Genomic DNA, 27,693 nt, shown 5'->3' on the forward strand with positions numbered 1-27,693 from the left:
CTGGGGCTGAACACAGAGGGAAAAGAGTTGAGAGTCATGAAAAGAATGGAACAATTTCAGAAAAAAAAATTTAAGTGGACACAACATCATAATAATAATTCTGTAATTAAAATCAGGCAATATGAATGGTATATAATTCCATTCCCAAATTTCTATAATAAGAACAACAGATGTGTACACAAAAATACATAGGATTGGGTGTTGTGGCACAGCAGGTTAAGCCGCTGCTTGAGATGCCCACATCCCATATCAGAGTCTGTTGAAGTCCTGGCCACTTACATGGAAGCCGTGGATTGAGTTCCGGATTCTGGCTTTTGAGGGCATTTGATGGAGCGAATCAGAAGATGGAAGATATCACCCTCTCTCAGACACAAATGAATAAATGATAAACATTAAAACAAATAAAAATCTTTTATTTACCTCACACACATATCTGCAAAATTGTCTTATCAACCTCCTCCAGGGGCATTAAGGATGAAAATATATTCTCAGGGCTTCTGACCACAGGATAAAACAAGCAAAGAGAACCCAACACCTAGACTAAGAGTTGTCCAAGATAAAAAATAAAAAACAGGAGAGGATTAGCTGAGATTTTCTGAATTTTCCCTTGGAAATAATGAGGCAGACCATTTTGTTCAAGTATACATATATATAATGAAAGCAGGGGGAAGTTGCACTGGGGGTGCTAGACAGAAGATAACATTTTTCTCAGTTGCCTGGGACAAAACTGGCCATCATAAACAAATATAGTACTTAGCTTTGTAAAATTTTTATGCCTCCCTCTTTTTTCCAGGTGTCATAAACACATAAGTGTGAATTTTGATATTAGAAGATCCATAGGCATTCTTATTAAAAAATATAGAAGAGTGAGCATAATTACAAGCCTATTTGGAAGGAGCAATTGAAAGCTTAATGGCAAACCACACTTTTATAAAACATTTTGTAATCCATAAACTGTACTTTGGGAATTTATATATACTAAATAAAATTAAAAAAAAAGAAACTTAATAAATGAGTCAAGTAAAAAGTGAAAAAAAAAAAAAACAACATTTTGAACCTCAAATAGGAATACTTAGGTGGTTAATAACTAGCTAATTGGATGCAAAAGTATAACTCAGAGAAGGCCTATTGAGGATGAGGCTATTATTTCCCTGTGGCTGGTTTAAAATAGTTTCTAAGTAAGTTATTTGTTGAGAGGATGAATTAATGAATATTAATATCATTAAAAATATATCACATGACTTAATTATTGAGCAGTTAAAATAATCTACAATTTACTAAGTTCTTGACATATTGCTTTTATATTTTTCATTTTTTAAATTTTATTTTATTTATTTATTTGAGAGGTAGAGCTACAGACAGTGAGAAGAGAGAAAAAGAGAAAAGTCTTCCATCCGCTGGTCCACTCCCCAGATGGCTGCAATGACCGGAGCTCAGCTGATCTGATCCAAAGACAGGAGCCAGGAGCCCCCTCAGTGTCTTTCACGTTGTTGTGGAGTCCCAAGGACTTGGGCCATCTTCTACTGCTTTCCCAGGCCATAGCAGAGAGCTGGATTGGAAGTGGAGCATCAGGGACTAGAACTTGTGCCCATATGGGATGCCGGTGCTGTAGGCAGAGGATTAATCTACCGCACCACAGTGCTGGCCGCCCCTCGTTGCTGTTTTGTTTTTCTAAAATCAAATATATGTTTTTTTATTTTAGGTGAAAATTTGAAACAGTGATATTTGATAATTGATCACATGGTTAAAAGTGGACAAAACTGGGGTTTGTTATGAGGTAAATTTGACTCAAAATGCAATGTTCTTAAAGTTACATTGACGTGACCAAGAAAGTAAGCATGGAATCCTGCAATAATCTCACCAGAGATTTAAATAGCTATTCTGCATATAACTGTCAGCACAGGAGCTAAAGCAATCAGATGAGAGGAAACAGTAAGTGGTTTTAGCATAATTATAACAAAAGAGGGCTTGAAGAAGGCAGAAAGAAAAGAGTTGCTGCATCACCCCTCCCACAACTCTAAGCAGGGCCCTGTGCAGAGAGAGACTGCTCTTTTAGGGAAGAGTGGGGGAACTAAGTCCAGGCATTTGGCTTAGCACCCAGCACATGGTCACTTCGGTGAAACCCACGACATAGAGAACCCCGTGGCCTCGGCATCCAGGCCAGCACCCGCTAGGCAAGCCTCTGACACTTCCTTAGACTGGTAGTCATGGGATTGCTTTCACCACCCATTGCCTTACCTCAGGCAGCAGAGCCTGAAAGACCCCACATGCTAGGGGTAGGAAGGGAAATAAGTTTAGGAATCTGCCTGGAAACTCAGTGCCAATCTGGTGAAACTTAAAACCAGAATAATGGCAATAACCCTTTTGTCTAGGCCAGTACCTATGGACAGAACATCTGGACCCACCAGGGCCATATGGGCAGAGCTTCTGGACCCACCCCATGCCAGGAAGAAACACACAGCCAAGTTGGATGGACTTGTATTCTGTCCAGTACTATCTGCAGCTGGTTATTCCAGACCGAGCATGCAGGCACGCCACAGCACCATACAGCCCACAGAGCGTGAATTTAGGTGCTGCCACTATGTTGTTTTCTCAGCAGGCTGCAGGCTCCAGGTGCTACCCAACCTTGTAGCATTGAGTATCAAAATACTGCCCAGCCATTCCTCCCCCAGTGCCAGGCTGTACAATATGGACAGAATCATTGGCCACTTGGGAGAAGAGGGAAATAGGTATTAAATCATTACAAAGGGCCTAGGACTGGTCCCTTCACAGTGAGACCCACTGTCAATGAGAATCCTGTAACAGCTGACCAAACTTGTTGATAACTGTGAAAGAGACATCTGGGTTCACCTTGGCCCAGGTGGAGCTAGCAGTAACAGACTATATCTTTTATTCATTGTTATTTTTTTTAAATATAGTTACTTGTTAATTTTAATAATTTAATTTTATTTATTTATTTGAAAAGTAGAGAGACACAGAGAAACAGAGATATCTCATCTACTGGTTTACTTACCATGTGCCTGCAACAGTCATGGCTGGGCCAGGTCAAAGCCAGGAACCAGAAATTCAATCTTGGGTCTCTCACATGGGTGGCAGGGACCCAATTACTTGAGCTGTCTCCTCGTGCCTCCCAGTATGTGCATTAGCAGGAAGCTAGAATGGAGAGTGGAATCAGAACTCAAACCTAGGCACTCTTATATAGTATACAGGCATTCCAAATAACAGTGTAACTGCTGTGCCAATGCCCATAGACTGTCCCTTTCAGGCAATCTTCCAGTTCATCTCAAGCATCAACTGTAAAATCACAACAAACCTGGACTTGGGGCACCCTCTAGTGTTCAAAAATGGCAATACATCAACTATAGCAACCAGGGACATATGTAGAGCACTATTCACCCCTGAAATAGTGTCCATGATCAAGGCATTTAGATTTTTAGGAAGAATAGCTACAGCCAAAGCCAAATTATGAAGACTGTAATAAATACCAATTCCTTCCACATTAAGAAGTTATTATATAGAACCATGTGTCAAGAATATTTGAGGACCCATATCTTCACCTGACAGACAAAATAAAGCACTATAAAGCAGCCATAGAGCAACCACTATGATGAAATCTCAAGCAGAGAATTTTTAAAAATCTGATTTGTAGGGGCCGGCACTGTGGCACAGCAGGTTAACGCCCTGGCCTGAAGCGCCAGCGTCCCACATAGTCGTTGGTTCAAGACCTGGCTGCTCCACTTCCCATCCAGCTCTCTGCTATGGCCTGGGAAAGCAGTGGAAGATGGCCCAAGTCCTTGGGCCCCTGCACCCATGTGGAAGACCCTGAGGAAGATCCTGGCTCCTGTCTTCTTATCGGCATGGATCCGGCTGTTGAGGTCAACTGGGGAGTGAACCATCGGATGGAAGACCTCTCTCTCTCTCTCTCTCTCTCTCTGCCTCTTCTCTTTCTGTGTTACTCTGACTTTCAAATAAATAAATAAATCTTTAAAAAAATCTGATTCGTAGAAACTTAACAAAAACCTCCAGGGAAACACAGAAATATTTCAATACTTTATCAGAGAAACTTAACAGAGTTTGAGGTAGACAAAATAAAATCAAACAGAAATACTTGAGTGGAATAGTTAACTAATTAAAATGGAAAAAGAAGGAGGGGGGAAGAATCTACTTTTAGCAGAAGCATACAAACAGAAGAATTAGTAAGTGAGCTTAAGGATGAGCTATTTGAAATCGAGTAGAAGGGGAGTCAGTGCTGTGGTGTAGCAGGTAAAGCAGCCATCTGCAGTGCTAGCATCCCAAATGCGTGCCAGTGCAATTCCCAGCTGCTCTACTTCCCATCCAGCTCCCTGCTGATGTGCCTGGGAAAGCAGTGGCAGATGGCCCAAGTGCTTGGGACCCTGCACCCATGTGGGAGACCTGGAAGAAACTCCAGGCTCCTGGCTTTGTTTGGTCCAGCTCCACACATTGCAGCCATTTCGGAGTGACCCAGCAGATGGAAGATCTCTCCTTCATCTCTCTCTCTCTCGCTCTTTCTCTCTCTCTCTCTCCCTTTCTCTCTGTAATTCTGCCTTTCAAATAAAATAAACAAATATTTGTGAAAAAGAAATAGAGTTGGAGAAAGAGTAAAAAGTGAACAAGAATGGAAAGACGATACAGAAATTTTGGGATAGCATAATAACAGCAAATTTCTACATTACTGGGTCTCAATAGGGACTTGAGAATGCCAAAGTTACAGAGAAGGATACAACTATCCAAGTACAGGAAGATCAAAAGTCCCCAGTCAGATGTAACTCTACTAAGTCCGCCACAAGAGGTATTGTTGAAAAATGTCCAGGGTTTTAAGAAGCAATGGGAAGCAAAAACCTGAGTAACATCTAAAGATATTTGAATTCAGCTGACAGTAGACTTATTAGTAAAAATCTTACAGGCTAGGAGACACTAGGATAAGATATTTACTGTGCAAAAGGAGTGAGAAATTGCTAGTTAAGAAGACTGTACCAGGGGCTGGCACCTCAGAATATAGGTTAAAGCCTCCGCCTGCAGTGGCAGCATCCCATATGGGACACCGGTTCGTATTCAGGCTGCTCCTCTTCCCATCCAGCTCCCTGTTTATGGCCTGGGAAAGCAATGGAAGATGGCCTAAGGGCTTGGACCCCTGAGTCCACATGAGCATACGGAGTAGGCTCTTAGTTCAAACTACCAATAGATGCTACTGAAGAAGAGAACATCAGAAAGTAAGAAATTCACTGGCAAAAGTAACCATAGAGACAAATTCAGAATCTGCTAATAGTATAAACTCAGTAATTAAGTCATTTATATTTTTACTATGAAGAGTAAAATGCACTATGAGAATTAGCTGTAAAACTTGTTCTCAAGCAGTACTTTATACTTCGTGTGTGTGTATGCAAATTGTTGAAATCTTTACTTAGTATAGAGTTGGTCTTCTGTATATAAAGTTAATTAAAAATGAATCTTAAAGAAGAAAGGGATGGGAGAAGGAGGAGGAGGTGGGACAGGAGTCGGGGTGGGAGGGCCGGGTATGGGGGAAACAACCACTATATTCCTAAAGTTGTAGCTATGAAATTTGTATTCATTAAATAAAGGGTTTTTTAAAAATAATAATAACTAAATTAACATGTGTAAGAGATAATCAAGAAGAAATAAAAGAGAAGATCAAAAATTCAAAATGAGGGCTGATGTTGTGGCGCAGTAGATTAATCCTCGAACCGGCACCCATACGGGATGCTGGCACCACAGGAAAAGGATTAACCTACTGAGCGCCCTGGCTTTTTTTAATGGAAAGTAATACATATTTTTGAGGATATGGAGAAACTGGCACTCTCATACATTATTGATGGGTTTATAAAACTGGGTTGCCTCTGCCCAAAAATATTTGATGATTTTTCAAAAAGCTAACCATAGATAACCATATTATTCAGAAATTCTACTCCTAAATAAATATCCAAAATAACTTAAATCAACTACCCTAACATACATTTATATGGCAACTTTAAATGCACCTTTGTTCCCAATAGCCAACATGTACAAATAATCCAGGTCCCCCTCAACAGATGAATAAACACATAAAATGTGATATACATATATGGGATGAAGACTACCCTACCATGAAAAGCGATAAGTTCTGACACATGCTACAAAGTGGATAAACCTCCACGTTATACTCAGTGAAATAATCCAGAGGAAGGACAAGTATTGCATCAGTTCACTTCTATGAAATATTAGGAAGAGAAAATTCATAAAGAAAAAGCAGAGTAGAGGTGACCTATAGTTGAAATAGAAGGGGCATTCTACTCCATTATCCATTTGCAATTAACACTTAGAGTGTTATTCCCTTTATAGCTATAAGAAAAGTTGTGTTGCATTTTATTTCTATTTGTTTCTCCTGTGACACTTTTCACAATGGAAGATTGTTTCTGATGTATTTAATTTTTCTTTTATTTTAAGAAGTTCTTTCAACATTTGTTGCAACACAGATTTGCTGTCTTAGAATAATTTAAAAAAAATATTTATTTACTTGAAAGTTGGAGTTACACAGAGAGAAGGAGAGACAGAGGCAGAGAGAAAGGTCTTCCATCCGCTGGTTTACTCCCCAGTTGGCTGCAACAGCCAGAAATGCACCGACCTGAAGCCAGGAGCCAGGAGCTTCTTCCGGGTTTCCCACATGAGTGCAGGGGCCCAAAAGCTTTGGCCATCTTCTAATGCTTTCCCAGGACACAGCAAAGAGCTGGATCAGAAGTGGAGCAGCTGGGACTCAAACTGGCACCCATATGGGATGCCAGCACTACAGACAACGGCTTTACCTGCTATGCCACAGCGTCAGCCCCAGAATAAATTTTTTTTCTTGTCATTTTGGATTTGAAAAATATCTGCATTTCTCCTCACATTTTTGAACATTTTAACTAGTTAGGATATCTTGGATTTTTTAGTACTTTAAGTATTTCACTCTACTCTCTTGCTTTCATGTTTCTCAATACAGTTTTGCTACACCTTTGTACCTCTATTGGGAAGTGGTCCCTTCACAGCTTCTTTCCAAGGTTTCTCTGATTGATGATTCCTTCTGCTGAGTAAGATGTGACTAGATGTGGTCATCTTAGTATTATTACTCTTTGGTGTTGAATGGGCTTTCTGGGTCTGTGGTGTAGTTTCAATCATTGATTTTCAAAAGTTCAAAGACATTACCACCTCATGTGTCCCTTCTACTCCATTTTCTTTTTCTCCTGGTATGTAATCATGCATGTGTCATGTTTTTTCATATAGTAGATCATATGGCTCCAGAGTGTTTGCTATTGTGTTTTTCATTCCCCTCAATCCTTGTATTTTTGTCTGAGAAATTTCTATTGACCTGTCTTCAAGTTGTCTTATCTTTGTTATGTTTTTATGAGTCTAGAAGAGCTCATTAAAAATAGTCTTCATTTCACATCTTTTACAGTGGCTTTCCATTTGATTTTAAAGATTTATTTATTTTATTTGAAAGTCAGAGTTACACAGAGAAAAGGAGAGGCAGAGAGAGAGAGAGAAAGGTCTTCCATCCACGGGTTCACTCCCTAATTGGCCTCAATTGCCAGAGCTTCGCTGATCTGAAGTCTGAAACAAGGAGCTTCTTCTGGGTCCCCCACGTGGGTGCAGGGGCCTAAGGACTTGAGCCATCTTCCACTGCTTTCCCAGGCATAGTGGAGAGCTGGTTCACTGCCTAAAGGACTATAATAGCCAGGGTTGGTCCAGGCCAAAATCAGGAGCCAGGAGCTCCATCTGGGTCTCACATGTGGGTGGAAGTAGCCAAAGCACTTGGACTATCTTCCCCTGTTTTCCAAGCATATTGTCAGGGAGCTGGATCAGAAGTGGAGCAATCAGGATTTGAAATGTTCATATGGGATGCTGACATTACAGACAACAGTTTAACCTGTTGTGCCAGAATATCAGCCACACTAATTTTAAATTTGTTTTACTTTTATGGAGGAATAATTAAAAAATTGAAATATTCGAGGTATACAGTGTGGTAATTTGGTAGATATATACACAGTAAAATAATTACTACATATTAATCAACACCTCCATCACTAAAAAAAGTTACCATTTTATCTGTATGCCTCTATGTGTGTGCATGTGTGTGTAGTAAAGATATTTAAAATCACTCAGAAAAATTCTAATAAACAATACATTATTAACTATGAACACAGAACTCCAGAATTAATTTATTTTATAATTGTAAATTTTTACCCTATCAACAACTTCTCATTTTTCCCATCTCCTAGAAACCATTGTTCTACTCTGTCTCTGAAGTCAACTTTTTAGATTCCACCAATAAACAACATTATGCAGCATTTGTTTTCTGTGTCTGGCTTATCTCACTTACCTTGATGTACTTCATGTTCATCCCTGTTGTGGCAATGGCAGGATTTCCTCCAGTGCAGTATTATTCACGATAGTTGAGATACAGAAACAGCCTCAATGTCTATCAGTGGTTGAACAGATAAAGAAACCATGGTACATGTGTGAAATGGAATATGTTTAATTTTAAACCTTTTTCTCTCCTCCTTGTGGGGAGCAATCCGGACTAGACTAAGTTACTGGAATTAAGACTTATTCTATGCATCTGCTCTCCCACAATATGGCGCTGGGAGAGAAGTAAACAGCTTCCGCACAGCTGCCTCCAGTTCAACCAATTAACTGTAGGACTTGCTCCTGATTGGAGAGCAGCGTACTCGGCGTGTGGGCAGCCGAGTTGGGATTGGCGGAGGAGGACTATAAAGGAGGAGAGAGACGGCATGCACCAGGAACATCTATGGGGAATATCTAGCTGAAGGAACACCTGTGCAGCCCCCCGAGACGAGCCGGCCGGCGGTGTGCCGCTCCCCTGCGGAAGTGGGGAATGTGGCCAGGGGGAACTGCCCTTCCACGGAGGTGGAAGGGACAGTAGCCAACCCGGGAGGAACCAGCAGCAAACCCGGGGAGGGCCGAGCAGACGAGGGAACAGCGCAGGGTCCTGTGTCGTTCCTCCACGAAGAGGGGGAGCGACATAATGGTGCCGTGACTCGGATATGAAGCCTAGGCAGGGTTTAGTGTTGCTCCTCCACGAAGAGGGGGAGCGACATAATGGTGCCGTGACTCGGATAGGAAACCTGACTCGGATAGGAAACCTAGGACGGATAGGAAACTTAGGAGGGAAGAAACGGGAAGAAGCAGGAAAATACCGGAGAGAGAGACTAGCGAAGAGCCTAGGGGAAAGCCGGACGAGAAAGGTGCTGGAAGAAGCTATTGAAAGCCTAGGCATAGACTTGGATATGGACTGTGGGAAAGAAGTTAGGATTGAAAGCGAAAGTGAAAGCTTTCATAGACTCGGATGCGGACTATGGCGGGGAAGCTAGGAGATTGAAAGCGAAAGTGAAACCTGGAGGAGGCTTGGACTCGGATACGGACTGTGGGAAAGAAGTTAGGATTTAAAGTGAAAGCAAGAAGAAACTTAGACTCAGATACGGACTGCAGGTTGAAAGTGAAAGTGAAACCTATAAGAAACTTAGACTTGGATACGGACTGTGGGGAGAGGCCAGGAGAAATGAGGGAGGAATATTGTTGGAAGAAAACTTAGGGAAACACACCGGGTAGAGAAAAATGTTAGGGAGGATGAAGCCGCGAGTGCAGGCCAAGCCATCTTGGAATTCTTCAAGTCACCCTGGGGAGCAAGAGGCGAAGATCTGGAACCAGAGGCAGAGACGTGGGCCGCCAGGATTCGCCAGGTTAGTCCGGGGAACTTGGACTGAATGCCGGTGGTGGCGGAAACATTCGCGGAAGCCGCCGCGTGCAGAGAGAGCACGGGGCATTGGCGCGAGGCCGTGGTGCGGGCGCGAAGTGCGTGGAGACCGCGGAGCGTGCGCGCAGAGCCGGGAACCCGCCGGCGGGGTGAGGCGCCAGGAAGCTGCGCGGAGCCGTGAAGCTGCCGGCAGGGCGAGGCAGCGGGAAGCTGCGGGGATAAGAGAAAAGTGGAGTGAGAGAAATGGGAATGTTGGCAGACAGAAGTAAAATGGGAGAAATAGGAATGCCCGGAGATAGAGAAATAGAGAAATAAAAAGGCCTCCCTACAACACTGCAATGTGAGAGCTTGGATTCGGTCTGCCTAATCAAGTGAGGCGATGAGCACCTGCGGGCAGCTAGCAGCTTATGCGCCGCAGGTCACCGAAGACAGGCACGAATTAACATCAGTAAGGCTTCCCCACAATACAACAATATTAAGCTTGGATTCGGTCTGCCTGATTTAAGGCGGTAAGCGCCAGCAAGCAGCTCGACCAGAGTATGAGCTGCAGGTCACCGAAGATAGGCACGAACCAACACTAATAAGTCTCCCCCACAATAAGGCAATGAGAAGGCTTGGATTCGGTTTGCCTGATAGAGCTTGTAAGCCCCTGCAGGCAGAGCAAAGCATGCGCTGCAGGGCACCAAACACAGGCACGCATCAGCGCCTAAAAACCTCCTCACAACATGGCGAAGAGAGGACCCGGATTCGGTTTGCCTGATGGATAGGACTTGTAAGAGCCTGTGGCAACTCTAGCAAGTAGAGCAGAGTGTGTGCCGCGGGACACCGAAGACAGGCGCGTATCAACGCCAAAAAAATAAAAAGAAAGGGGGATCTGTGGGGAGCAATCCGGACTAGACTAAGTTACTGGAATTAAGACTTATTCTATGCATCTGCTCTCCCACAATATGGCGCTGGGAGAGAAGTAAACAGCTTCCGCACAGCTGCCTCCAGTTCAACCAATTAACTGTAGGACTTGCTCCTGATTGGAGAGCAGCGTACTCGGCGTGTGGGCAGCCGAGTTGGGATTGGCGGAGGAGGACTATAAAGGAGGAGAGAGACGGCATGCACCAGGAACATCTATGGGGAACATCTAGCTGAAGGAACACCTGTGCAGCCCCCCGAGACGAGCCGGCCGGCGGTGTGCCGCTCCCCTGCGGAAGTGGGGAATGTGGCCAGGGGGAACTGCCCTTCCACGGAGGTGGAAGGGACAGTAGCCAACCCGGGAGGAACCAGCAGCAAACCCGGGGAGGGCCGAGCAGACGAGGGAACAGCGCAGGGTCCTGTGTCGTTCCTCCACGAAGAGGGGGAGCGACACTCCTTTATCACCTTAAATGTCAAAAAAAAAAATAAGTACCTTGGAATACATTTAAACAAGGAGGTGAAATGTTTCTATGAGGAAAATTATGAAATATTAAAGAAAGAAATAGAATATACAAAAAATTGGAAAATCTTCCATGTTCCTGGATTGGAAGAATTAATATCAGCAGAATGTCTATACTACCAAAAGCAGTTTACATACAGAATGTGATTCCAATCAAAATACCAATGCCATTCTTCTCAGATCTAGAAAACACTATGCTAAAATTATGTGGAAACACAAGAGACACCAAACAGCTAAAGCAATCTGATAAAACAAAAATAAATCTGGAGGCATCACAATACCAGATTCCAAGATATACTACAGAGAAGTTATAATCAAAACATCTTTGTACTGGCACAAAAATAGACATGTAGACAAATTAGAGCAGAATAGAAACTCCAGAAATCAATCCACACATCTGCAACCAACTGATCTTTGACAAAGGAGTTAAAATCAATCCCTGGAGAAAGCACAGTCTCTTTAACAAATTGTGCTGGGACAACTGGATCTGCACTTGCAGAAGTGTGAAAACTTGCACCTTATACAAAAGTCAAAATGAAGCCCAAAATAGATCAAGTATCTAAATCTGTGATCTGAAACCATCAAATCACTAAAGGAGAACATTGGGGAAACTGCAAGATGTTGACAAAAGCAAAGACTTCTTGGAATAGACTCCAGACACTAGCATCCCAGATGGGCACTGGTTTATGTCCAAAATAATTACTTCTGATCCAGCTCCTTGCAAATGACCTGGCAAAATCAGAGAGAGATTTCCCACATACTTGGGCCCATGATCCCATGTGTGAAACCCAGATGAAGCTTCTGGTTCCTGGCTTCAGCTTGGCCCAGCATGAATGTTGGAGTCATTTTGAGAGTGAACCAGCAGATGGACGATTTTTCTTTCTCTCCCTCTGTAACACTGACTATACTGCTAAGCCATAGAAAGGAATGAAATTCTCCTGTCTTTTGTAACAAAATGGATGTAACTAGAGACCTCTATGCTTAATTAAATAAGTCACCCCAAAAGACAAATATCAAACATTTTCTCTGATATGTGGTAGTTAATAGAGAATATAACAAAAGCAAAGTATAAGGAAGAAACTGACATCTTATGATTTGATTATTGATTTTAACCTTTGTCTATACTCCTGTGGAACAACAGTCTCCATACTTTTTATTTGTTGAACATAATGACTAGTGGTGCATTATAAACTAAATTGAAATTACGTTATTGCAAAAATTAAAGGGAAAAAAGAAAGGAAGAAAGGAATGGAGATTTAGGGAGGTAAACATGATTATCAGAACTGTATTTATGAAATGCATTCTCTTTTTATAAAAAACTTAAAAACAAAAATGTGTATAAATATACAGGGTGAGGTCTAATGTAAATATGAACTTCAGCTAATAAGAAGGCATCAACAATTCACTGACCAATTGTTATGAATTTATTCTACCAATGTAAGACCTTAATGAAAAGGGAAATAAGAGTGACAGTAAGGGAATAGGTGTGTTTTCCATTCTTTCTGAATAATTTTTCTGTAACCCTAACGGTTCATTATAAAATAATGCCTATTAATATTTAAAAGCCAGGTTTGAAAAGTTGTAGTTTTTTAAATATACCATCACAATTTTCCCTGAGTAAACCTCAACTTATCACACTGAAAGACATTTGGTAATTAATTGAAGTATTTTAAAACATCATCAGGAATATGGCCTTGTCACAAATACATTCATGTTCCCGAATTGTCATGTGCAGGGAATCTCCTTATTTCTAATAATTTTCTATAAACACTTAATACTGAGTTGACAAAAATATGCAGACATGCTGCTCAGAAATTCTATTTGATATAGAAAGTTACCAAACGTAGTTCATAATTAGAAGCATCATTTCATGAATATGAAAAACTTAATCTAGGAAACTAATCCAAATATTGACTGTGAACTCTCAGGGGTAAAGGCAACTACTAAGCAAAGAAAACATTCAATTGACTTATGCCTAGATGTTATTCCCAAGGTTCTTTTTACAGGTGTTGAGGTACAATGCAAATGAGTATATACACACATCCCCTCTGAGTTCTCACAAGCGAGATCTTTTTATCCAAGACCTAAGACTAATCACTGTGAGAGTTGCCAAGAGGAAATTCATAATCTGCCTTTTGTTCCCAATGATTTAGAAAAAAATACAAAACAAAACAAAACTATGTCTCTAAAAGGTAAATTAGAACATTGCTGCAGTGAAAACTGTGCATTATGTAATTGTTATCCTTGGATCTGAAGATAGGTTCTACATACTCAGTAGTGACTGTCACTCTTGAACAGCATTCCTCCAGTGCCCATGTTTCTTTCTATATAAAATTGGGGTGATAACAATTTATTTTATATAGTAGCAGTGATGCTTAAATTGGATATTACATGTAAAGTGCTTAGAAGAGATTTTAGGAAAATATATAGTATATTGTAAGTGCCAATAAATATTTTTAATCATTATTTATATTACTACTATATTGTCAATTTCTGTGCTATGTGGTAACTTCTATTTAAATTTGTTATATTTAAATATGCAACTGTTTTCTACATTATGGTTATACAGAAAAGACTGGCAATGCTAGGAGGCAACTGGAGAAATCAAACAAACTTTCAGTTTTAAGGACATTATAAAATAGTGGTTACCTCCATATTTAAAAAAAATCATGCAAATATATTTGTCTTTTGGAATTTTCATTAAAATCTCCATATTTATTGTATGTGTTTGCTCTCAGACTAGAAATCTTATACTTTTGTCCTGAACTGGAAAGGAGAAGAGAGGAGAGGAGAGGAGAGGAGAGGAGAGGAGAGGAGAGGAGAGGAGAGGAGAGGAGAGGAGAGGAGAGGAGAGGAGAGGAGAGAGGAAGCAGTGTGAAGGAGAATAGGACAAGCACACGCTCATAATGTGATGATTTGCTCTCCTTCCTTGCTAGAGGTCAGGATAAGGTGAAAAGGAAGATTTCAATGAATGCAAGCGATGTTGATAGCTTTCTTGTAATACAGTGTAATCTTGGTGCTGTGAAGACTCACATGAAAACTGCAGCTTGTGTAGATTCTAGATTAGATAGAGTTTTTCTTTTTTTTTCTTTTTTAGAATTAATAACATTGATTCTCCACAATTTTGGAGCTTCCTAAGAGTTAAAGCCACAAAGTGTTGATAAACATGCACTATTTATTTACCAAAAGTATTAATTTTTATTATAAGATTGAATTTTTTGTAGCTCTGAATAATGAATAATTTTACATTTGGGGTATTTTTTAGAGAATAACCATTTTTAGTTTAACATACTATTTGATATACTAAAATTAGAACCCTTATTATATTTAAGAAGTTGCTGTGGGTTCATCTTGTACTCTTGTCAGTAGATAGAAAAATGATAGTCACTCTACTCTAGAGAAAGCTCTGTCAGAGTTAAGTATGAAATTATTAATAGACTTCACATTTGACAGTGAGTTTTGCTACTCTGATGGAAGCATACTGTACTCTGAATTGTGATTTATCTAATTTGATTTCATGTTGTAATCCTTGTGAGGCAGTACTGATTAGAGCATGAATATGTCATACTTTGTACAGCACATTAAATTACATAATTCACTCATAACCATCAAAGGTTTCATGGAAAAGCAGATGAGTAATGATTTTTTCTTTGTGATAGAAAATTTGGCTAAGGGAATATTTTTCATTACCTTAGGAAGGGAAAAATTGTTGGCAAGTTCATGCTGCCTGTGGTTACATGTCAAGTTGCCATTTCACTCCTCTCCTCTTATTCAATTTGTAAATGCAGACGTGGACTACCCTATCCAGTCTTCCATTCAGTTTTATGGAAAGAAAATAAAAGGCACTTTTATGTAATTAAAAATTTATTGTCAAGTTAGAAAGACAAAAATCAAATAGGTGCAATAAAAGTTCAAGACATAGACATAAATTATATGATTAGAACAATTGTTATAAGAAAAAAGAATGCAATTCTTAAATCTTCTGATTCACTTTTTTTTTTTTTTTTTTTTTTGCAAAGACAACAAACTTCCCTGTAAAAGAAAAGGCATATGTCCACAATCATTGAATTATTTAAGTAACTTATCTGGGACCACTTTATTGTTTTTCTTGCTCCTTCCACATCATTATGCTAAAAGCAATGATTAGGTCTTAACAAGGAAGAAAGAATACTTGCTAATTTCCTAATAATGCTTACTGCATTTTTCTTTCTGATTTTCATGAAATAGAATCCGACCATCTCTCAGTAGTGAAATCCAACCATACAGCTACTCAGTTCACCACCTTTCTGCTGACTGGTGTCCCAGGTTTGGAAGACTTGCAGATTTGGATCTCCATCCCTTTCAGCTTCATGTACCTCCTGGCTGTGATGGGCAATGGGCTGGTCACGGCAGTGGTGGCTCAGGACAGGAGCCTCCACGAACCCATGTATCTTCCTGGCGATGCTGGCCCTCAACGATGTCCTGCTTTGTACTGTCACTGTGCCTCAAATGCTTCTCATCTTCTGGAAGGGCCCTTCCCTGGTAACGTTTCCTGCTTGCCTCACTCAGATGTTTTTTGTCCATGCTTTGTTCCTCTCTGAATCTGCTGTTCTATTGGCCATGGCGTTTGATCGCTATGTGGCTATCTGTGCACCTCTCCATTATGCTACCCTACTTACAAGCTCTCTCATTGGCAAGGTGGGCCTGGTTCTGGTGGCTCGGAGCGTGGCTGTGGTCACTCCCGGTGTCCTCCTGGTTCTGAGGCTCCACTTCTGCCGGAGCAACCTCATCCGCCACACCTATTGTGAGAACATGGGCATTGCTAAGTTGGCCTGCAACAGCATTGCACTTAACAGCATTTATGGGCTCACTGCTGCTCTCCTCACCACAGGGCTGGACTTTGTCCTCATCTCCCTGTCCTACTGGCTTATCCTGAAAACAGTCTTCCGACTACCTTCTAGGGAAGCCCGGAAAAAGGCCTTTGGAACCTGTGGAGCTCATTTATGTGTCATCTTATTATTTTACACTCTAGCCTTCTTTTCCTTCTTTACCCACCACTTTGGGCACCATGTGCCTGGGCACATCCTTATACTCTTGGCAAACCTCTACTTACTGATGCCACCCACCCTGAACCCCATTGTCTATGGGGTAAAGACCAAGGAGATAAGAGTGCGAGTACTAGGACTCTGTAGCCAACTGAAATGAACCAAGAGAGATGAAGAAAAGAGGAACAGGGGTGCCTAGGATGGGTGAAAATGTTTTAAATATCAAGTCTGATTAATGTTGGAATATGTACTTCCAGAATATCTCAGCTTTGATTAGAATTTAAAATATTTATATTTCATGCTATCTTCCTAAGGTGGAGCTAACAAGAAACAGGCATGGAATTTAGACACCACAAGGAGTATTTCAATGTATTAAAATAATAATCAGTGGAATGTCAGCATAATAGAGTATGAAATTTGGGGCTAGTGTTGTGGCACAGTGGGTTAAGCCACTGTCTGCAAAACCAGCATCAAATATAAGTGCTCATTCAAGTCACTGCAGCTCCCTGCTGATGTGCCTGGGAAAGCAGTGGAGGATGGCCCAAATGTGTGGGTTCCCACACCCATGTAAGAAACCCAGAAGAAGTTCTTGGCTTCTGGCTCTGCCTGGTCCAGCTCCAGCCATTGCATTCACTTGGAGTGAATCAGAGGATGAAAGAATCTTTCTTGGTCTCTCACTCTCCTTTTCTCTCTTTTATCTTTCCCTCTATCTCTGTAATTCTTATAAATATATGAATAGATACTTTTAAAAAAGAAATTTAAATGCATTTTCGGTATAGATAACACCAGCTCTATTCCAATTTCCTATGGAGAAGATAGAATGTGAAATGCATGATATCAGGGGTTACTTCTTATCCCAGCATGACCATTGAAATCACAGGAACCAGAAGATGCAGGTAATTTAATACATGTTACCTGAACAGAAAAATGCTTAATCACTCAAATAGTAGTAATTGTGAATGATTTATAAATGGAATCCTTGATATGTTCTTATATATAAGACCTATAGATCAAATAGGTTAAATTCTTGGTTTTCTTTCTTCTTAATACTTCCATTAGTTTTCAAAAGATGTCTATTTTTATCTCCTTTATTATTTATTGTAATATAGCATCTTGTGACTACACACTCTAGAAATCACTTTTGATTAGATTAAATGAGCAAGAAAGCAGGCTATTACAAGGAAACATTCTGAGTTGTGTTAGGACATCAGAGAATGTAAAATAAGTAAGTATGACTCAGAGGGACAAATACTAGGCTGCTATAGGACCTCCAAGGCAGGAAAGCAGGTACTTCTTTACTGAGTTTGGTGACACCAACTTGTCTCAGACACAATATTTGCAGGGCAGTGAATATAATTGTCTCCAATTAGGTCTGACTGCAAGACCCAGATTACTTGGTAGTATCTTCAGTATTCTGATTTAATAGGAACAAGGCTATCCCAAGGCAGTTCTCCAGACGAAAAAATCATGGCATCTGATTAGGATTATGTTCACTGGATCAATTTTACTCTTAAAAATTTATTTTCTTAGTTACTTAGTTGAGAGGCACAGAGATAGAGAAACATACAGATATAAATAGAAAAAGACCTCCCATGGACTGAACAGAACCAAAGCCAGGAACTGGGTGCTCAACATGGATGGCAATAGCTCAATCACTTGGATCATCATCACTGTCTGCCAGGATCTGCATTTGTAGGAAGCAGGAGTCTGGAAGCAGAGATAGATTATCTAGCACAGGTACTCAGATATGGAATCCAGGCATCTTAACTGCTAGCTGAACATCTACTGCTCATTTCATGTATTTTATAAGCATGTAAAATTTTCTTAGCTTTCCTCTTCCTACATCAGTCTTGTTATTTACATGTTGTAGTATCTAGGTGATATTTTATCATTTATAAACCCATTTACCCTAATTACTGTGATTATAATTCCTTTTATATACTAGAAAATATTTATCTCTAAGTTAACAAAATAATTAAAATATTTCCCATCACATAGATAAAAATAAATAAAATAATTATTCAAAATAATAAAATAAAGTAATAATAATTAACAATAAAATATATTATGCCATCTGGTGGTTTAATTAAATGGATTGTCTTAAAAATTTATATTGGTATTATTCTTTTTACAAATGTGCATAACTGTTTATAGATTCTATGTATAATCAAGTCATTATCTGTACTGTTCTCTTTTCACATTTATTTGAAAGGCAGAGAGACAGACTGACAAACAAAGAGAGATCTTCCACTTGCTGGTTCACTCCCTAATTGCCTGTGGCAGTCAGGCCTATACCACACTGAAGACAGGGACCCAGAACACAATCTGGGTTTCTCACATGAGTGGCAGGAACCAGAGTAGTTGAGCTGTTTCCTGCTGCCTCCCAATATATTAATTAGCAGGGAACTATAATCAGGAGCAGGAACTGCGAATTGAAGCCAGACATTCCACTGTGGGATATGGCTCTCCAAAGCAACATCTGAACCACTGTGACAAATTCTCATCATCAAAGTTTTCTTAAAAATTATTATTTTGTTATAACATCATATAATTATGATTAGTTATAAATAAGACTAAAGGACTGAAAGCCTACGTGGGATAATGAAAAAGCAATTACTAATAACACTTTGTGTGTTTTTTATAAAATTGCTGAACACTTTATTGGTAAAGACAGTAGAAGTCTCTGCTATTTTTTTTCATGGCCATTGTGTTTGCCCAGAAAGTAATTTTGTAGCATAAAGTTGACCAATGCATAATCAATAGCACCTGTCATTATGAATAATTACATTCTATTTTTGCCTTAAGATGGGGGTTGGAATACAAAATTTTTGATTATTATTTGGGCTTCTTGGTATTTTACAGATTCTTCAACAATGCAGAGAATTCTTTCAAAGGCAAATAAATCACACAATGTTATCTAAGAAGATAATACAAGCAGGAAAATCTTGTAACATAAACCACACACAAATGAGATAGATGCTTCACAGTATTATGATTGGACAAGAACAAGAATGCTTTTGGATTTAAAAGTGATAACTTTTACCAGAGAACTGAATTCCAACCATTATTCCATTATTACATTTCCCAAAGTAAGAAAAATCTTCTGTTCTCAATTCATAGTACACACTTGCCTATTTTTTCCTTTCATTATTTTTTTATTTTTTTAACTTTTATTAATAAATATAAATTTCGAAAGTACAACTTTTGAATTATAGCGGCTTTTCCCCCCATAACCTCCATCCCACCCGCAACCATCCCATCTCCCACTCCCTCTCCCATCCCATTCTTCATCAAGATTCATTTTCAATTAGCTTTATAGACAGAAGATCAACTTAGTATATACTAAGTAAAGATTTCAACAAATTGCACCCACACAGACACACAAAGTATAGAGTACTCTTTGAGTAGTAGTTTTATTCAAGTTTACATTCAATCATTCAGCTCTTCAGCATCTATATTTTTCTAGGAAGGATCATCATAAGTTTGAGTATGTGTGTTTTCTAAATTCTTTAAAGGTGTATTTTATAAACATGAATATAATATTAACAATACATTCTAAGAGCTATATTAGCATAGCATACAGAGAAAGATCTTCTGTCTACTGGTTTACTACCCAAATAGCTGTAATGGCCTGGGCTGTTCTAGGATAAAGCCATGAATCCAGAGTTTTTTCCGGGTCTTCCATTGGGTGGCAGGGGCCCAAGCACTTGGGCCATCTTCCACTACTTTCCGAGGCATGATAGTAGGGAGCTGGATCAGAAATGTAGCAACTGGGGCACAAACAATGACTATATAAGGTGCTGGCATTGCAAGCAGCAGCTTAACCCACTATGCCACAATGCCAGTCCCATTATTGTCTTGCGGGCAAGCCTATATCACAAAGAACTGATTTTGTGGGGAGAAAAGAGGTGGAGGATACCTTGGCGGATCTGCTTGGTCTTCACACTATAGATGACTGGATTGAGCACTGGTGGAACCAACAAGTAGATATGTGCCATGAAGATATGGACAAACGGGGAAGAGTGTTTGGCAAAACGATGGACAATAGATACTCCTATCATAGGCACATATAAAATGAGAACAGCACAGATGTGGGATGCACACGTGTTGAGGGCCTTGAGCCTCCCCTCACGGGATGCAATTCTTAACACTGAGTGAAGGATAAAAACATAAGACACAAAAATACCCAAAGAGTCCAAACCCCACAACATAATGATCACAACCAGCCCGTATATAACATTAAACTTAATGTCAGCACAGGCAAGGTGGATAATGTCCTGGTGCAGACAGTAGGAATGGGAAAGGACATGAGAGTGACAAAAGGAAAAGAAGGTCAAGCGGACCAGAAGTGGGACTAGTGGAATAGCACTCCTGAGCAGGGCTGCAATCCCAATCTTGATGATGAGCTTTGGAGTGAGAATGGTAGCATAGCGCAGAGGGTGACAGATAGCCACATACCGGTCAAGAGCCATGGCCAAGAGCACAGATGATTCCGTGAAGGAAAAAGTGTGAATTAGAAACATTTGAAACACACAGACACTGAACTGGATCTCCCTGGAAATGGACCACAGCACCCGGAAGAGTGATACCATTGCAGGAAAGGACATGCCCATGTCAGTGAGAGAAAGCATGGCCAGGAAATAGTACATGGGCTCATGGAGCCTGGGGTCTATCCGGACGATATGCAGTATGGTGCAGTTACCCACTATCCCAACAAGGTAGAGAAAGCAGAATGGGATGGAAATCCAGTGGTGAAAGTCCTCATAGCCAGGGATACCTGTGAAGTAGAATGTGGAGGACAGGATATTGCTGGAGTTTGAGGTTGCCATAATGCTGACTATTAAGCGACTGTCCAATTCCATGATCATCTTCTAATGAGGAAATTACAATGCTTGATCTGCGTGAGTCAAAGGGGAAAAAAAAATTTCATTGCTTACCTGTAGTCACTCATTTCCTTTGTGTTTCTCCATTTCATTGCTAGTAATTTCAGTAAAGTAAAATATCCACTTTATAGCCACCAAGAACTTCCTTTCTGTTCCCCCCAAAAAAATCCATTCAACATTGTTTTAAACATAGATTTTCTTCTTCCAAAAACACTTTCTATAGTAGGACACACAAACTCCATTCCACATTTTAAATTTTATAATTATCTTTAGAAACTTTCAAGGCTGGGGTACCAGTCTTACATTATCCTTGTATCCGTCTATCCATCATCTATTATATCTTACCTTACCTTATCTTCTCTATCATTTATCTATCTCTATCTCCTGCAGTGATTTACATGGTATCTCTTTATCTCTATAAGCTTGGTATTTTGACTTTCAAGAATACCATGCAGGCCGGCGCCGCGGCTCACTAGGCTAATCCTCCGCTTAGTGGCGCCGGCACACCGGGTTCTAGTCCCGGTCGGGGCGCCCGGATTCTGTCCCAGTTGCCCCTCTTCCAGGCCAGCTCTCTGCTGTGGCCAGGGAGTGCAGTGGAGGACGGCCCAGGTGCTTGGGCCCTGCACCCCATGGGAGACCAGGAAAAGCACCTGGCTCCTGGCTCCTGCCATCGGATCAGCGTGGTGCGCCAGCCACAGCACGCCAGCTGCGGCGGCCATTGGAGGGTGAACCAACGGCAAAGGAAGACCTTTCTCTCTGTCTCTCTCTCTCACTGTCCACTCTGCCTGTCAAAAAAAAAAAAAAAAAAAAAAAAAAAAGAAGAATACCATGCAAGATTCCTTTACAGAATTCAAGCAAGTATTGGGCATCCAGGTTCTTGTTCTTCCTAGCCTAGCCACACTACATAATTAATGTCACAAGCCAGGTCTTTTCAGACAATCAACTCTGATATAAAATTGGTTTTGTCCTGACATCCTCAAGATGTAAATATAGATTACAGAAGATTTAATACCATGAATATATAAATATTTAAAAAATAATTTTAATGATAAAAATATGTAATTTGAGGAGGTAGAATTGACACTCTTGATTTCAAAATGCAAAGTCTTCTACCTATTATGTTTTGGAACTAATTGATTATTTAGAAACTTGCTATTTCTACAAAACATGTAAAATTATCATTGAGAAGATAGGACTTGTATAATGATGAAGGAATTATCTATGATATAAAGCAAAAGGAAAATATGACAAAATAGTAACAAGAACAAAATATTATGGGCAGAATGAGTCTGTTGCCATTCAGCCTTGACACTAAATAAGGAGATTTGTCTCGACTTCTGTAATCAAAAAAGAAACATAAGGACCGGCACCGTGGCTCACTTGGCTAATCCTCCACTAGCGGCACCGGCACCCTGGGTTCTAGTCTCGGTTGGGTGCTAGGTACTAGTCCCGGTTGCTCCTCTTCCAGTCCAGCTCTCTGCTGTGGCCCAGGAGGGCAGTGGAGGATGGCCCAAGTGCTTGGGTCCCTGCACCCGCATGAGAGACCGGGAGGAAGCACCTGGCTCCTGGCTTCAGATCAGCACAGCGACGGCCGTGGCGGCCATTAGGGGAGTGAACCAATGGAAGGAAGACCTTTCTCTCTGTCTCTCTCTCTCACTGTCTATAACTCTCTCTATGTCTCTCTCACTGTCTGACTCTGCCTGTCAAAAAAATTTTAAAAAATTAAAAAAAAAACATAAGGAGAAACATAACATGCCTCTTAAAATCCTACTTGCAAAGAACCCAGCCTCAATAAAATGCTGAAAGTAGCAGTTCCAATTACTTACCCTCCTAGGAAAGCAAATAAACAGTTACAGATTATTTGCCACCCTGAGTAAATAAGTTGGCACCTTTTAAAAGTCTACTCTGGACCTTTGAGAGACCAAAATTCTTTCCAGCCCCCTCAGTTATATGTATATAAACCTAAAACAAATATTTGCTAAATATGTTTGAAAATAGCCATTTTCTAGGAAATAGAAGATCCATAAGCAAGAAATCAAAACAAGTAAATTCAACAATAAATTTGGTCTTTCTCATTGTTTGTATTACAATTAAGCCCTACCCACATAATGTATACCTGACACTTAAATCCATGCTGATTCCCTCATTCTGTCTGCTGTACAACTACCCCAAATAACTGTTCTCTGACACTTGGCTTGTCTATTTCATCCTTCTCTCCATGCTGGCTGACTTTCGATGGCCAGATCTCCCATTCTTAGCCCTTCTTTTTGATGATTCCTGCACAATTTTGCAGTCATAATGAGAACTTGGAAAGGAGCCTTCTGTTTGGCCTCACCACGTAGTCAGTTCAGACTATTTCTCTGATGTTACAACCTCTTGCTCCCACTTTTAAGAAGTTGAAAGATAACACCAAAGGGTGTTATGAAGTCAGTTGTCTCAAATATTTTTGTCTTAAAGGAGACAACTGTTCACCCATGCCCTGGTTAACCCTCCATTTCTCTGGTTCTACATTCACATCACTATGGGTTACATTCTAGTTCTCATACTTGTTCTTTTTTTAATTGTGGACAAATCATTTTTTTTGCAAATCATACATTTTGCTATGTGCATCTAATTTGCTTCCTCTGTAAACTAAAGAGAGTACTTTAAGAGGGCATTGCTAAGGATTAAAAAAGACTACTTTTTAAAAACAGCTAACTACTTAAATATGTCCTTTATTTACAGTGATCAGAAAATATCAATGACAAAAACAATGAAGACAATGAAAACAGCAAAATCAGTAATAACAATAATAATAATAAGTACTTGGCTCATAATGGGAGGTTGGCAGAAATGAGGAGACTGTAGCATCCTCTTAGAGGGAATACTATATCTGGGTATGTCATAAAAATGGTCCAGGTAGCCTGTGTGGTGGGAATTAGATTAGTCTTTGTCTGTTTCATACAGTGAAGACCCAGTATAGCCAGTGACAGAAATCCCTTCTTTATCTTTTTAATCTTCCCTGGTATTCTTCTGATAATTATCATGGCCCTACCCTATGCTTTTCATTTTACTCAACATCTATTCCCATACAACCTTCTTGATGTGCCCCTGTATTCCATATGTTCACTTGAATTTAGCCATCCCATTATTCTATAACCTGTTATTCTATAACATCTTATGTTGAAGCACTGCTCCACTTTGGCAGCTCAACCCCTACTGCTCCTGAGCCTACAATTTCAAACTCACCCACCTGCCCCTGTGACATCTCCCACCATTCCCTGTAGGAAGAAAATGAGGAGGATGGAGTTCATTTGTGAATTAGAAAGTCTAAAAGACTTGTAGGGCTGAAACCTCTGAGGTAAATCATGTTAAAATTCAGATACTTGGGATTGGAAGGGACCTTAAAGGTTACCTGCATTTTCAATGTTATTCTGGAATTCCTGATCTGTTATGTCTGAAAATACTCCTTCACCATATGTAAACTGCACATCCATGGGCAGAGACCACCACCATGGATGTCAAAGGTATCTAAAGAAAGCCTTAAATATCTGAAAAGCCAAATATAACAGATTTTATGAACATGAACAATAACAATATTTTCATGAAAATTACAAATGTAAAAGAATTGATAACCTCTCCTTTCCTGAACCAGTATGTAGATCTCCCTTCTCACATTCAATGTCTGCCTTTCTCTTTTGTGTCTCAAGTTCCTCTATGTATCTTTATGTTACCTCCTAGTTTTATTTTTGCCCAGATCTTGCATACGTGGTAGAACAGCTCCGCTTGCCATGTGTGACCTTTTTTGAATTCTCAGAGTAAGAAGGATGAATTAATAAGCCTTCAACCAGTCCTTAGAGACAGGAGGTCCCAGGATGAATTCAGGGCAGTTTCTGCAACCCTGTCAGTGCCAACACTTCAGTTTTTATCCCTTTCACAAATCCTGTTTTGCATCTTCCAGATTCTAGCAGGATGTTGCAATTCAGGAGTATAGAGTCGTTAATCTCAAGAGTATAAAGTAAGCTGAATGTAGATCATTATAAAAATTGAGAGAGCAAACAAGAGAGGAAGGAGGAGAAAGGGTGGGATCATGGGCAGGAGGGAGGGTAGGGTAGGAAGTAATGTTACCTTCCAAAAATCTGTATATATGGATTACATGAAATTTGCTTACCTTATTTTTAAAAAAAAGAGTGCAGAGTGCTACAGAGGTTTTCAAATGCTTATTATCTCAATCTGGACCAAATGATGTAAGGCAACAGGAGTTGAGCTACTAAGTAGTATCTAGAATTTGATAACACAGTATAGACTTTTAGACAATATAGCAAATAAGAGGGATTTATTAAAGACTTAAATTGCAGAGTGGTCTGGGATATTTAACTCACAATTTGTAAATGACCCAAGTTCAGTTCTCAATAATAATAATCCTAGAAGAAATGAGACTCAGTTATTTGGATTGTCTTCCTTAAAACACAGAGTAAGACATCAAATCGTTGTTATCACTGAACTCTTGCAATTCCCTGGTTGGTACTTTTTTTACTGTGCCAGGGAATTCTTCCCAATGAAATAATTTAGGTAAATTTGATACAAAAAATAGAGAAGCTTTTGCTCAATGAATAAAACCTCTTAAACATTTGTAAATAATATTGGCTTCTGAATGCCTGTTGGTTAACTGAGTCATGAAACAGGATTGACATGTAGAGTATAAAATACTATAAATTCACACTGATAGGTCTAAGAGTCAAAGGGATCACACAAACAAGACTAGTGTATGTTAATACTAACTGATAGAATCAAAAAGGGAGAGAATGATCCAACATGGGAAGTGGGATACACAGCAGACTCAGAATGGCAGATGTCCTAAATAGCACTCTGGCCTCAGAATCAGCCCTTAATGCATGTGGATCTGGCTGAAGAGCCAATGAGAGTATTTTAGGCATGGAAAGCCAAGACACTCTGGAAAAAAAAAAAAGAAAAGAAGACCTAAATGAAGTATCTCTGCTAGTGAGATCCCAGTGGAAAGAACAGGGCCATCAAAGAAGGAAGCACCTTTCTCTGAAGGGAGGAGAGAACTTCCACTTTGACTATGACCCTGTTGGAGTAAGACTGAAGTCAGCAAACCCAAGAGGCTTCCATAGCCTTAGCAACTCATGATGCGAGCCTAGGGAGATTACTGACACCATAAACAAGAGTGTCAAATTGTAAAGTCAACAACAGGAGTCACTGTGTACTTACTTCTCACGTGGGATCTGTCCTTAATGTCTTGTCTAATGTGAAGTAATGCTATAACTAGTATTGAAACACTATTTTACACTTTGTGTTTCTGTGTGGGTGCAAACTGATGAAATCTTTACTTAATATATACTAAATCGATCTTCTGTATATAAAGATAATTGAAAATGAATCTTGGCTGGCACCACGGCTCACTAGGCTAAACCTCCGCCCGGTGGCGCTGGCACACCGGGTTCTAGTCCCAGTCAGGGTGCTGGATTCTGTCCTGGTTGCCCCTCTTCCAGGCCAGCTCTCTGCTGTGGCCCGCATGGGAGACCAGGAGAAGCACCTGGCTCCTGGCTCCTGCCATCGGATCGGCGCGGTGCACCGGCCATAGCGCGCTGGCCATGGTGGCCATTGGAGGGTGAACCAATGGCAAAGGAAGACCTTTCTCTATGTCTCTCTCTCTCACTGTCCACTCTGCCTGTCAAAAAGAAAGAAAGAAAGAAAGAAAGAAAGAAAGAAAGAAAGAAAGAAAGAAAGAAAGAAAGAAAGAAAGAAAGAAAGAAAATGAATTTTGATGTGAATGGAATGGGAGAGGGAGCGGGAGATGGGATGGGTGCGAGTGGGAGGGAAATTAGAGGGGGGTGGAAACCATTGTAATCCATAAACTGTACTTTGGAAATTTATATTTACTAAGTAAAAGTTAAAAAAAAACTATAAATTCTCTAATCAGAGGTAGAAATTTCAAATGTAATTTCAGCCTCATTTTACTACTAGTAGTTTATTGTAAGAAAGTGAAGTGTAGAAGATTACTGATCTCCAGGTATCATTTAATTAATTTATTTATTTACCTTAAATCTCCACCTTTTTTAGAATAGTATTCTTTGCTCACTTATTTTTTTTAATTTTAGATTTTATTTTTTTTAATTTTAGATTTCAGAGTTTTTTAAATTTTAGATCCCCATCTCATAGTGCAATGTTTCAGAAGATATAAAGAACAGAAACAAATCACACAAGGCAATAATCCCTTCTGTTTCCTATATTGTGGACTCTCTCTATCATACTGCTCTGGGGATCACCAGAACCAATGACTTCACCAACTGTGTCTTGTACACTTTATCAGGTCTCTCACCATGACCCCATTTTTCTCAATCTCTAGCAATTACTGTCTTACATTTTTATAGAAATATATTTACACATATGTAGTACATATACATTAAAACCTATGAGGGTGAGAGAAAATACATGTCATAATTGTCTTTCTGTAACTGGTTTGTTTCACTTGTGATGATGATCTCCAGTTCTATCCATTATGTTGCATGTGTCAGGATTTCATTTTTTATGGTTGAATAATATTCGTTTGTGTATACTGAAAGATAATATAGAATTATCCTTAACCATTCATCC

At 39.9% G+C, this 27,693-nt stretch overlaps 1 protein-coding gene and 1 pseudogene across 1 annotated transcript; one reads left to right on the forward strand and one right to left on the reverse strand.

Moving 5' to 3' along the window:
• Positions 1-15,472: 15,472 nt before the first annotated feature.
• Positions 15,473-16,373, forward strand: LOC100350878 (olfactory receptor 52B2-like; annotated as a pseudogene).
• A 3,715-nt stretch (positions 16,374-20,088) lies between these two features.
• OLR96 (olfactory receptor Olr96) lies at positions 20,089-21,042 on the reverse strand. The gene is given in 1 exon segment (NM_001171447.1): positions 20,089-21,042. A coding segment is annotated over 1 exon segment (954 nt).
• Between the last annotated feature and the right edge of the window lie 6,651 nt (positions 21,043-27,693).

The sequence above is a fragment of the Oryctolagus cuniculus genome, chromosome 1 (genome assembly GCF_051225735.1).
Source record: "Oryctolagus cuniculus isolate XC-2025 breed Fujian yellow rabbit chromosome 1, ASM5122573v1, whole genome shotgun sequence".
NCBI classification, from domain to species: Eukaryota; Metazoa; Chordata; class Mammalia; order Lagomorpha; family Leporidae; genus Oryctolagus; species Oryctolagus cuniculus.